Here is a 12,483-nt window from a genome sequence, read left to right as displayed (position 1 = left end):
TTTCAAGTACAGTCACGTCAAAACACCACCGATGGATCAGAGAGCTGTAAGCCTGTAACATGCTCTGAGGACTGAGGCTAGAAGCGCCTGCAAAATATCTTTGGATAATAAGCCATTGAGACCTTGATCACATCTAGCAAGCTAGAAGGGTAGAATGTGAAAGAAATGGCGGATTTCGCAGCTTTCGGCCACGGACTACTCTGTACTTCATCGTCGAAGTCAACGACGACCCTGAGGATGGTCTGGACCAAACTGCCTCCCGTTACTGAGACCGGAGTGTGCCAATTCAAAGGTGCATGTTGCTGCAACAGGGGGATCGAACGCTGATATCACAATCCTGTCTGGTACTACTGGTCGCTGACGCAATTGCAGCTGCTCCCCGAAGCATGGCCTATCCAAATCCGGCGGAATACCACCACCGTGATACGGAATTCGTTCGTTGAATACATCATTAGCATTGGCCTAACTTAGACATAGGGGCATCTGCAGACACCCGCGTTTCCGTAATTTTTCCCGAGAAGGCCATTAGGGCTTTAGGGTTTTCCGTATTTCTCTCCTGAAAATCGCTCGGGGTCCATCTTCGGAGCGGGGCGACTCCTGGAGTTTAAACACTCCAAAGCCCGAGGAATATGCCCCAGGCAGTTCATGATTGATTTAGCAAACACCTGGACGACACAGGTCTCATGGGGTGGGTGGGTCATTAACTGAAAGCCATGCTCTCGTTAAACCCCCACTCACGCAAAAACCTATCGAAATGGGAACCTGGAGTCATTGGCGGAAATCGTTCCGACAACTGCCTCAATAGCTCAGTTGGTAGAGCGTTGCGTATGTTCCTCCCAAGCTGCAGACGAATAAAATGGACACTAATAAACATCACAGACTAGTATCTCTAGAAATGCAAAGGTCTTCGGTTCAACTCCGAATTGAGGCATTGAATTTTTTATTTTTTTTTATCGTTTTTCAGGGTATATGGATCTCATGAGGGGTATGGCGGGGTTTACTGTCCTGAATGAATTATGAAATGTACTTAATTGAGGACTTATATCATCACTTATGGAAGAAAATCTCTCGAATACTTTTCATTTTCTAATCTTCAACCTTTTTTTGTCAACCCGATTTGGTTCAGTTTGCCAAGGCAGCCTAAGTTTTCTACGCAATGATAGATCAATTCTCCTACTTTTCGTCCAAAGATATATCATTCTACCAGTGAAAAATACCTTCCACGTCCGTAAAAGTCTGTCTGGGTTGATCTCATACCGCACGATCTGAAAGCTGTTCAAAACCGGTGGAAACAAACCAAGTTCTGACTCCTGACCGTTTATTATTTGTAAGTTGTAATCTCACTTCGCCAGTTTTGAACGATCCTCAGATTAGATCTTGCGGTATACGTATATATTAAGCATATTGTGCTATTAGTCGACAATTCCATCATGAATTCATGACACTTGAAACCAGTAGTACATGGGCACCGCCCAGAATACCCAGATTAGGTCCCACCAGACATGGGATTCGAGGGCAACCGCTGGAGTTGTTGCTCCTGGCATGTCCTTCCTTCGTGCACCAATGTTCACAGAAGATGTGGAACCCTCGTGCCGTCATAAATTATAGATGGAGAGAGAGAGTCCGCGTATGTAGAAGCGTCTCCATATCCATTAAATCACAAAAAGCATCCTTGCTAGGTCAATATTGTCCTTACAGTCAGTGTGAGTCTTAAACGGCGATCATTTCAGCTTGCAAAACTTCCCATGTTCCAAAGGGTTTGTTCCTCCGCGATGGCCATTTTGTTCGCAAGTACTCTCGATTGCAATTTCTCACCCACAGGGCATGCCAAGAACGGTCAGGAACTGCATACAGCTGGGATCAACAACGTCAAAACTTCTACAGGAAGGGGGCTCGCATTCTGCACCCGTTACTATTGTCAAGGCACCTGACGATAGTTGAAAGGATAGTGCCTATACTGATTGCTCTTCTAATCAAAGTTGATGTGCTCTGGGCCCTGCGGGTGTTGTCGCAGTCAAAGCCTAGGCATAGTGGTGGAGCTGGGCATGCAACCCTCAGTCAGAACAAGCGTCTAGATAGTGCTCCGTCGCTTATAATTCCCAAGTAAATATTTCGACAGCGTTAACCGACCAGGGACTTGCAGAGCGAGCCTGCACCGCTAACGGGGAATGTAAAATTCACTAATTTATCATGAAAAATTTTGGAGACCAAATTTGAGAGCATGATTCTGGCCTTGGATGGTCAATCCGACATGAGGATAACACTCTTGGTGTTTGAAAATGTTGGCATTGTTCGTGAGGGTGGCGCTTGCCGTACCGGCAGCGGCGGCCTAGTAACATGGGAAAGGCGATTGATTTCTAGGTACGAGATCGTTCATTTACTGGTGGCGCCTTGTAAGTTGCGCTCCGCGGTTGCTACAACGACCATCGTACAGAATTGTGACTCGTTCGGTGCTTGTTCCGACACGGTGATGTGAGCCAGCCCATAGTTGGGCACTTGCCCATTCACCCTGCCTAGGATTCGGCACTAAGACCGACTCTATGACATTGACACACCTACTGGTACTTCGGCACTTAGATAAGCTTGGAAATCAGAACAGGTTAACTTAGAATGTATCTAATTTTTGAAACGGTTTCTCCGTATGGAATACAGTCAACCTTCGCTATAACGATTGAATCCGTACAGGCGAATCCAATCGTTATATCGCGGATATCGCTAAAATGAATTTTCTTGGCAGCATTGATTGAGAAACCGTGCAGGGAATCTTATCGCTATAACGCGAATATCGCTGTAGCGGTAATCGTTATAGCGGTGGTTGACTGTACTCGATAATTCAATTTACCAGTTCACTAGAGCGACTGGTTTGGAGGGGAGGGAGCAATTGCTATTGTTTTGCGGGAAGTGCTATATATACACCCCCATACCTGCTACCCATTCGGTGTGTCCGGGCCGATTCGGGTGGAATACGAGCTGTGCAAACTGGGTACATCCCTTCCGTTTGTCACACACCACCCTTATTAATTTCATATAACTGATTACATGAGCTCATCATGAAGATTCCAACCCTTTTCATAAACCACTACTGACAAAGAAATAAAATTCCTGTTGAAGAAGCATACCATTCAGCGTCATGGGCCACCTTGTGACAGTAGCGACTTGCAATCTGAATCAATGGGTGTGTAAGCCACTTTCTTTCACGTTACAACCACACTCATATCAGAAATAGGCTCTTGACTTTGAAGGGAATCGGCAAAGAATCATCCAGAGTATTCAAGAGGCCAAAAGCAGGAATGCAAGGCTACGTGTTGGACCTGAGCTGGAGGTCTGCGGGTATGGCAACTTGCTGAATGATTCCATGCCTGGAGATTCGTCCACTGATGTCCTTCAGATATGGCTGCCTCGACCACCTGTTGGAACAGGACCTCTATCTGCATTGCTGGGAGCAGATGGAGTGTATCCTCCAGGACAAGTCTTGCTTCGATATCCTGCTCGACATTGGCATGCCAGTCCAGCACCGGAACGTTCGGTATAACTGTCGAATCATCTGTCTGAATGGAAAGATCCTCTTCATTCGGCCAAAGATGGTCCTTGCAAACGGTATGTGAAGAGGTGTTGGAATGGAAGCAGAAAATACCTGCTAATGATTGCTATGCAGATGGAAACGTAGGTCTTGATTCAGGGAGTTTGACGACCAAAAAGATTAATTAGGTTGTTCAGTATCGGGAGATGCGGCACTTTACCCCTTGGCTCAGGCCCCAAGAGTATGAGCAATATTACTTGCCGCGGCGAATCCAGAAGCTACAAGGAGAGACTCATGTCCTCTTCGGCGACGCTGTAATCTCAACGCCAGTAAGACTATGTTCAGTTCGAAGGCGCAGACGGAGTCATCTTGCTGACACCGACCTACCAGGATACCTGCTTCGGTGCAGAGACCTGTGAGGAGCTCTTCACTCCAGATGCTCCTCACATTCCCATGTGCTTGGATGGCGTAGAGATCATCACTAACAGCAGTGGCTCCCATTTCACACTCCGCAAGCTGAACCAGAGACTTCAGCTTATCCAAGAAGCCACGAGGAAGAGCGGCGGAGTCTACCTGTACGCCAACCAAAGAGGATGCGATGGAGACCGTCTGTATTACGATGGATGTGCCATGATCTTCATCAACGGCGACGTTGTTGCGCAGGCGTCGCAATTCTCCCTTAAAGATGTAGAAGTCATCACCGCTACCGTTGAGCTTGAGGATGTCCGCGCAAATCGGGCAACCATCTCCCGTGCCATGCAGGCAGCGACGTCGACTAGGAAGTATCATAGAATCGAGACGCCCTTCGAGCTCAGTTCTGAGCAGGCGGATCTGGATGTCAGCCTTGGACCAAGTCCGGCGATTGAACCAAGGTTTCACGCTCCTGAAGAAGAGATTGCATATGTCGGCGGGTGCTATCTGTGGGATTATTTGAGGAGATGTGGTGCGGCGGGATACCTTTGTCCTCTATCAGGTACGCAATGCCCCTTAAGTGGTTCGGAGTATTTCACTAAATTAAGGTAGGCGGGATTGATTCAGCCTCTACATCAACGATGGTCTATGGCATGTGTAGTCTTGTCATGGATGCGATCAGGGCTGGGGAAGAGCAAGTTATTGCGGACGTCAAGCGAGTTGCAAGATATTCCGACAAACTGCCTGAGACACCGCAAGAGCTGTGCAATCAGCTCTTCCACACTGTATATATGGGCATGTCTAAGCAAAGTTCGGAGTATGTCGAGCCGGTGTCCCCATCTTTTCACTTTTGCTAACTTCTTATATAGGGAGACGAGACAGAGAGCCAAGGATCTATCCGATGCCATTGGCTCATACCACGTCGATCTTGACATCGACCAAGTCTACGAAGCGCAAAGAAACCTGGTGGTAAACGCCCTCAACTTCGAACCGAAATTCAAGGTCGAGGGCGGATCATCCGCCGAGAACATTATGTTACAAAATATCCAGGCCCGATCGCGGATGGTAACGGCATACGAATTCGCTCAGATCCTCCCGACCACTCGGAACCGTCCTGGAGGGGGTAGTCTCCTCGTCCTAGGGAGTGCGAACGTTGGAGAGTCGCTCCGTGGGTATCTCACAAAGTACGACTGCTCGTCCGCTGATATCAATCCGATCGGTGGCATCGATAAGAGTGACCTCAAGCGCTTCATGGCATGGGCGGAGACGAGCTTCGGCATTCCTGTCCTGCATGATTTCTTAACAGCCACACCCACCGCCGAACTGGAGCCGATCACAGAGAACTACGTGCAGTCAGACGAGGCGGACATGGGCATGACGTACGGTGAATTGACCGAATTCGGTCGCCTGCGAAAGGTCCACAAACTCGGTCCCTTCGGGATGTTTCAGCGCCTGGTCCACGAATGGGGCGGTCGGTACGAGCCGGAGCAGGTGGCGGAGAAGGTGAAGCGTTTCTTCCATTACTATGCCATCAATCGGCATAAGATGACGACGCTCACGCCAGCACTGCACTGCAATGACTATTCCCCAGACGACAATCGGTTTGATCTGCGGCCGTTCCTCTACCCTTCGTTTTGGGATTCCTGGAGTTTTAAGAAGATTGATGAGGAGCTGGAGAAGATTCAGAGGACAAGGGGGAAGAAGCCAGGTGCCTGAAATGGAAGTGGATGCACTGGGCCAAAATCAGAAGAACGGTTGTATTTCGCTATTATAGAAATCAAAACGTGCGCAATCAATACGATAGGTTCGATAATATGTGATTGCACCTATTGATATTCGCATAAAATGATACACGATCCACGAGAGCTCGTTTCTGAGCTTTCGTTAAATTGATCTGTGGTTGGCTCCCATAACACCATTTCACCATGCCACTGAAACGCCTTGACCCATCGAGAACGTTACAACGTTATCCCTCTCTATCTAATCCTTCTCCAAATCCTTCGGACTCGGATCCCCAATACCATCCTCGTTGATCGCGAACAAGCAGTCACTCTCTGGTAAGCAAGGACTGTCATAGATCTTACAGATCCGCGTCTCCCCCCTCCCCTTCTTCAGACTCAACCTCGTCGTGCTCGCGTGCGCAATGATGTTCCCCCCAATGGGCTTCTTCGGATCCGGGTTAAACATCGCGCTCGGCCCGCCATCGACCTGCGCCACCACCTGATTCGTAATCACGACCGCGATGCCAAACTCATCCGCAAGGCGCTGCAGCATCCGCATGAACTTGGCGATGTGCATCTGCCGTGCGGACAGCTCGCCACGGCCGCTGAAGTCCGTCCGGTAGAGCGAGGTGGCGGAGTCCACGATTAGAAGCGCGAAGCGCGTCTCGGTCATCATCTGCGCAGCTTGGCTGAGGAGTTGGAGTTGGTGGTCGGAGTTGTATGCGCGGGCGTAGGCGACGTTGTCGAGGACTTCTTCCCCGGAGAGGCCATACCGAGCGGCTACGGCAAGCAGGCGAACGGGTCTAGAAAGGACAGAGTTAGAATTTGGTTAGAGTAGAACGTGGAGCTTCCACGACTTACCTGAAGGTGCCCTCGGTATCGATGTATAAGCATTTGCCTTCACCTCCTCCCATGTCGAATGGCAGCTGGCACGTCACCGCGAGCGTATGGCAGATCTGGCTCTTTCCCGTCCGGAACTCGCCGAAAATCTCGGTGATGGACCCGGTCTCCACGCCGCCGGCCAGCAACGTATCCAGTTGTTTCGAGCCGGTCGTGATAGAGATCAGCTCGCTCCGTCGTTGGTGCATGTCGGTGGCCGTGGTGAAGCCCATGGGGACGAGCTTGGTGACTGTGAATCGTCAGCGGTTGGCCATGAAGTAAGTCCAGGATGCCTTACCTTCATCGAGAAACTTTCGTGCCTTCTGCTCTGAGACACCTTTGATCTGTTCGAGGGCCCTGGTAGGACTGTGATCTATTGTCAGTGGCATGTCTTTCTAGTGGAAGATCTGATCGTACGTATATGCCACGGATTCCACTGTATGATAGCCAGCATCAACCATGAGTTTGATGTCTCGGGCCGTAATTCCGTTCATTCCCTGTAACTCATGTCAATGCTACATGTCCCCTCGCACATCATCCATCAAGTATCAACCAACCTCTAGAGAGCTAAGAGGAGTGGGCGCGCCTGGGCCCCCCATACCCTCATCAACGGCACCAGAATCTTCAGCGCTCATCTTAGCGAATTGAGAGAGGCACAACGAGAATGAGGAGTCAGATTAAATGGAATTTGGTGACACAACGGATGGAAAACAATAGCGAGCCGATGCGAGATGCGAAATCTGGAAATCTGCAGACGACAAGACAAGGCAGAAACGCGTAGGAGTGGCGGTTCTTTCTTGCTGAGACGCGTCGCTGGGCGCGTGCACTGACCACCTAAGACGCCTGATCACCTGACCTGGATTTACGCCTGGAAGTCTGAACTGTGAGATATCAACACTGCGCCTCGAATCTCAATACTGTATCAAGTCATTCCTATGGTTCTCTCATGTAGATTCAGTCAAGATGAAGTTACGTCTAATTACTGATCGCTCAATCGTGATATTCGTCCACGGACGTGGTTGACTCCGTTCGAATCACGACCTAACCTATTCCGCCTATAAACAGAACCCTTCCATTTTCCAGTTTCCAAGTGTCCAATGTCCATCCCAGTTCCGATCCGTCTATCTGCGCCAGTATGCTCCAACCAATACATATCCTGACCGTGCCGAGACGGCGGATGGAAAATTGCCTCCTCTAACATCCAAGTGTTCAGAAGTATCCTCTATATCAACCCTCCCTCCACGAACTTTGATACCCGTGCTATGCCATCGGCTGGGGGCGACTGGCGCTTCTTCTGTAACCGCTTGGATTGCCTTTTCTCCTTGGGTTCGTAATTGTCGTCCTCCAGCCGTGCATCGTCCACGTTGATCGACATCCGCGGCTTCGAGCCGGGCGCCAGCACCTCGAATCCGGAGTTCACCTTCCGCCATACCTGAGATTCAGGCCTTGCGTGCGCTTGCTCGGGGAGGATGGGTTCGGTGTGTGAGTGGACAAGGCCAGGCTTCTGTGTCGGTGACGGTAGTGAAGGAAGCGGGTCGGGGCGGCGAGGAGGGTCGAACTCTGGGAATGGGGGGATGGCGGCCGGATGTCCGGATTCGGAGGGCGCATGTGGAAGGAAAGCGAGTGTGTTGCGGTGAGGTTGGAAGGCTCCGCTGCCTGGTATGATGGTGTCATCGGGGATGGTGCTCAGCGCGTTGCGATCCGCTTTGGGGGACTCGGCGTGGTCAGGGAGAGAGTTGCGATTCGCAAGCTGGAGCATGGGAGGCAAAGGGGCACTTCGGCGGTTCATGGTGTATTCGGCGGTCTGAAATCGAGCGCCGTCTGCGGAGACACCTGTAAGATCGGAGCCGAGGGCGGGTCGCTTTACCCGTGGGGTCAGCTGGCCAGTTTCGGCGACATGGGAGAGTCGGTGACTGTGGAGAAGATCGAGATTGGCTCTCTCATTTCTTGGACGTCTTTGGGCCTTAACTTTGCCCTTTCCTGTTGTTGCATCGTCTTCCTGGGAGGTTGAGCCTTCTACGGATCCTAGGGAGCTGCCGCCGGAGGTCCGGTCCCGGGTATCGTCTTCGGTGGGTGACCCGGATTCTGGGGATGATTCGGCGTCTCTCATTGATGCCGTACTCGTCGGAACTGGCTCGTATCTCGAAGAATACTGTCGACCGCCGTCGCCCGGTACATTAACTGCTAAAGTCGAGGAGGACGGGTTTGATGGTAACCGCTCTGCGCCAACCGCGCGTTCGAATACATAGCTCGGAGCTCGGGAGCTCGACGGACTGCTGGGCTTCGATCCAAGTAGGGTAAAATCGTTCGAAGAGACCGACGGGAGATCGAGATTCGGAAGGAGAACTGGCGAGCCTTTGGCGAACGATATCCTTGGACTACCAGGCGCGCTTGAGTTCGGAGTATTTGTCCGCGATATCCATACTCCATCCACCTCGATGCCCTTCTCCAAGGCCCGGACCCCGAATGGAACCTCTGATTCGGTGTCCAGCGATACCTGTGCTTCTACCATAGCCGGCGTGGCTTCTTTCTCATCGGCTAGAACGTACTTCTTCAACTTGCGATGGCTGTGCCATAACTTGAAACATCCCATAGCGAATGTGATAACCTGGGTAGGTACTGGTTAGAACGATTGTTGAGTGATATGAAGGTGACGACATACTATAGCACATCCTAAAACCTGCGATGAGAGTTAGTTTGGGTCTGAAGGTTGGGAGCTACATATATTGTGCCTTGGATCACTTACGAATGTCATTTTCGCCCACAAGGGCCAACTGTTAAAAAACTCCCCGCTCATCGTGGGAATATATGGTACAAGAAAGAAAGCGTGGAGGTGAAAGCTTTAGCGACAGGTGATGTAGGCAAGGAGGCGATACCGGATCGGAGGGAAGTCGTAGAAAAGAGAGAGTCGTTATTCCATGGAGGCGATAAATATGTGAATTGCTCGAGATCTGGGTCCGAATTGTAAAGCGAGTGTGTATGGAGGGGTAGTGAGAGATTCCGCAGGTTGTACTGATGTAGCCCACGGCTTGCTTGTTCAGGTAATCTCCGGATTCAATGAAGCACGACGGCACAAGTGAATTGGATGAGGATATGGAACTCAGGTCTGCGATGTCTTCAATCCCCAACCGAACGGCAAATCGACTTTTCCCCACCGGCTTCCACGGATCTGATGGGGTTCCCCAGAGAGGATCAATCAGGATTTAAGAGAGGGGACCTTTGAGGTTTTCTCGAGAAAAATCGGACGGCACAGGGCGCAGCGAGCAATCTTTGGTGCACTAACGGCGATCTGCGAGTGAAGATGGGAGACCAAGAAGCAAGTGAACCGCAGAATCACAGGAAGACGTTGGACTTGGATTACACCATAATAGATATTGAGCGAGCGTCGTTAATTAGAGACTTAAGAGTCTAAACGAAGGCAAAATCGAGACCCGGCTCTTGAGCGAACGACGAATTGGTGGGGAAAGGAATTAAGGAAACATGAAGTCAGTAGATTTTAACATCCGGGAAGAAAGCATGCCAGTAACGTAACCGTCGGGTGTCACAGCAGTGCCAGCAGTACGGGATGAAAAGAAAACATGGCACCGTCCCATCCCCTCTGTGTTCATTACAGTGCTCAATTGGGGTATTCAGGTGGATTCATCCTAAGGCTTCCTTCCAGACCAATCCCCTCCAGCGCAAAATCCCGCTTGGACGGCAGGACGCCGGGAGACCAGGAGGGATATCCACTCCATCCAGAAATAGTTCCTCAACGCCGATCCATCCTGGGTTAGCCGCGACGGTATTCAATGGATCTGCATCATCTTAATAACGAAATACGACCTTTAACGGATTGGCCGGAAGGCGAATATGGCAATGCGGTGGAATTGCGGTATTATGAAATCTCTAAGTCAGACGGGATAGAATAGTGGCCCGGTTGAGGTTGAGGATGCTCTGGAGGCCTGGACTTTTGTGATGAATTTACTTTGCTTCATGTTACCTTCAGTTACCACTGACGACGGAGATATTTGCCATTTGCCATTTGCCATTTGGGTTTCGTTAAATCGTTAGCCTCCGCATTGGCGTCTAGGGATGATTCCATGCTTCCATGATCCGGTCCAGGCTTTTGCAAAGTTTCAGCCATCAGTCAATCAATCTCGTTCAAACTTTGGAAAATTTCGCTCCCGGACCATCCACTGGCGTGAGCGACTCTGGCGGACGTCACATCATCAGGCATCAAGTCACTTCCCACTTCCCACTCCATCACGCAACTGGCGCTCCTTCTTTCGGTCGTGATGCGAGGGACTGGGGGAAGGGTTGGGCCAAGGGACAGCCGCATGGTTGAAGTGGAAAACAGTGGATGCCACAATAGGGAAGGGATACGGTATCGTTATTGCCATTTGCCATCGACCTCCCTATTACCGCGTCAAGGAGGTCGTGCCAGCTTCTCGTCGGTTACGCAGAGTCCCAACGAGAAGGTACTTAGAACACAACATACACCAGTTTCGTCCGTATTTACGCCAGAAAGAGCGCCGCAGGAAAACGATCGGCTACAGTGTCAAGCAGAACGTGGCCCTATTGCGGTCGAGTGACCAGCGAAGGGGCGTGCGTTTGTGAAACACCCTGTGGTACGCCGGGCCACAGCTGTCCAGTACAGAGTCGTGGATTGAAAGTTTGAGAACTGGGACGTCAGGGAGTCCAGGACATGGAAGAGAAAGCTTTTCGATGGCGCATGGAGATGCTGCCGGTTGCCCAGAGCGAAACGCTCCCTGCCCAGCCATATTGATCCGCTCCAATTGGTTGATCATCGTGAATCGCATACTTAAACGATGCCAAAACTTGAATTGCTGGAGGTTCTCGCCTTGGCATTTGAGCCTTGAGGTGATGAGTCGACTGGGGAGCCTGGCAAGTTATCTCCAACCTGGGTTTCTGTTACATTCGCTCATTTTCACGACCCCGCCATTCCGGCAGTGGCGGCGCCCCCCGTTTCCAAGGATAGCCGTTCTGTGCAGGGCTTCAGGCGCATCTATTCTATCAAGTGAGGAAGCAGACGACGCCTCCTTCGTTGTCCGGCAAGGAGTTCACAGCTGTTGGGGATGGGATTGGACTTGTTGTTCCTGAATCCTGACTTGGCTTCCCAATGAAGACAAGATCCGGATCGTCTCATCAACGACAGATCAACCTCTCGGGAACATCCTTGAGGGTTTATGGTAGTAGTATAGCCCTTTAATTAATAATACCTTCGTAATTTTCGGTCAACTGGACAACAGATGGAGTTAATTATCATTGTTTTCCTTCCTTCCCATGGCATTGCACAATACACCCTGTGTACCTCGCAGTACTCGCACATTAGGCTACCAGCGTAAGTACTCGGTCTTAGTCGGTACAGTAAGACCTTGAGGCTTCGGGAGAGAGAATTAGGTCCTAGGCACGGTGTATCCGAGGACCACGATCATAGTAGAATTCATCAGAATTCAGATCAGTCATCGAAATACGAACCTTGCTTCGGGTTGGTGGCATGGACTGGGGGCTCAAGAAAACTTCCGACTGATCATCATGGGCTGTGCGCCTGATGAGCACAACCAAGCACACCACATTTGACCACCAGAGGTGCCAGGCTGGCAGGCTCAAGACTTTCGGATTGCGATGAGACGAATCAACGATGACAAGAATGTGATAGCGGCTTTAATATTTCCCTTGCCACCAATATTGACTGAGTTTGATTCCATCGATCGGATTGGCTTCATGCCGATTACCCGACGCCGTTCATGAGAGAATTCTTCCGAAGTTAACAATATTAATACGGACTTTCGGAGCGGACTGACGCTTTAGCACGCCGAAACCAAACCCCTTCGATCCTTCTGTCACGTCTTCTGTCACTCCATCCTGCAGTATTCCGGTCACGATGGAATTTCTAGCTCGACCGAGGCGATGGGGTAACCAAAAGCGTCCCTTTGGGACCGGTTTCGGGCG

The 12,483-nt window shown here is 50.6% G+C and overlaps 2 protein-coding genes and 1 non-coding gene across 3 annotated transcripts; 2 read left to right on the top strand and 1 right to left on the bottom strand.

Annotated features, from left to right (window-relative positions):
- The first annotated feature begins 795 nt into the window (after positions 1 to 795).
- On the top strand, positions 796 to 931 carry P152DRAFT_t25. The gene has a single exon. It is a non-coding gene; the product is annotated as a tRNA-OTHER (tRNA).
- A 2,095-nt stretch (positions 932 to 3,026) lies between these two features.
- P152DRAFT_412998 (putative glutamine dependent NAD+ synthetase) lies at positions 3,027 to 5,733 on the top strand. Its single transcript, XM_033676996.1, has 8 exons — positions 3,027 to 3,175; positions 3,227 to 3,330; positions 3,389 to 3,597; positions 3,656 to 3,663; positions 3,718 to 3,849; positions 3,911 to 4,493; positions 4,544 to 4,748; positions 4,801 to 5,733. Exons 1-8 carry the CDS (start codon positions 3,131 to 3,133, stop codon positions 5,645 to 5,647), a joined length of 2,133 nt encoding a protein of 710 aa, XP_033535941.1. The 5' UTR covers positions 3,027 to 3,130; the 3' UTR covers positions 5,648 to 5,733.
- Positions 5,734 to 7,653: 1,920 nt separating this feature from the next.
- Positions 7,654 to 9,712, bottom strand: P152DRAFT_266990 (uncharacterized protein). Its single transcript, XM_033674837.1, has 4 exons — positions 9,278 to 9,712; positions 9,194 to 9,211; positions 8,114 to 9,139; positions 7,654 to 7,957 (listed from the first exon to the last, which is right to left on the bottom strand). The coding sequence occupies exons 1-4, from the start codon at positions 9,326 to 9,328 to the stop codon at positions 7,754 to 7,756; spliced, it is 1,299 nt and encodes a 432-aa protein (XP_033535940.1). The 5' UTR covers positions 9,329 to 9,712; the 3' UTR covers positions 7,654 to 7,753.
- Between the last annotated feature and the right edge of the window lie 2,771 nt (positions 9,713 to 12,483).

This window comes from Eremomyces bilateralis (genome assembly GCF_010015585.1).
Source record: "Eremomyces bilateralis CBS 781.70 unplaced genomic scaffold P152scaffold_5, whole genome shotgun sequence".
Lineage (NCBI taxonomy): Eukaryota > Fungi > Ascomycota > Dothideomycetes > Eremomycetales > Eremomycetaceae > Eremomyces > Eremomyces bilateralis.
Note: the sequence above shows the minus strand (reverse complement) of the source record. Positions and strands in the feature narration are given on the sequence as shown.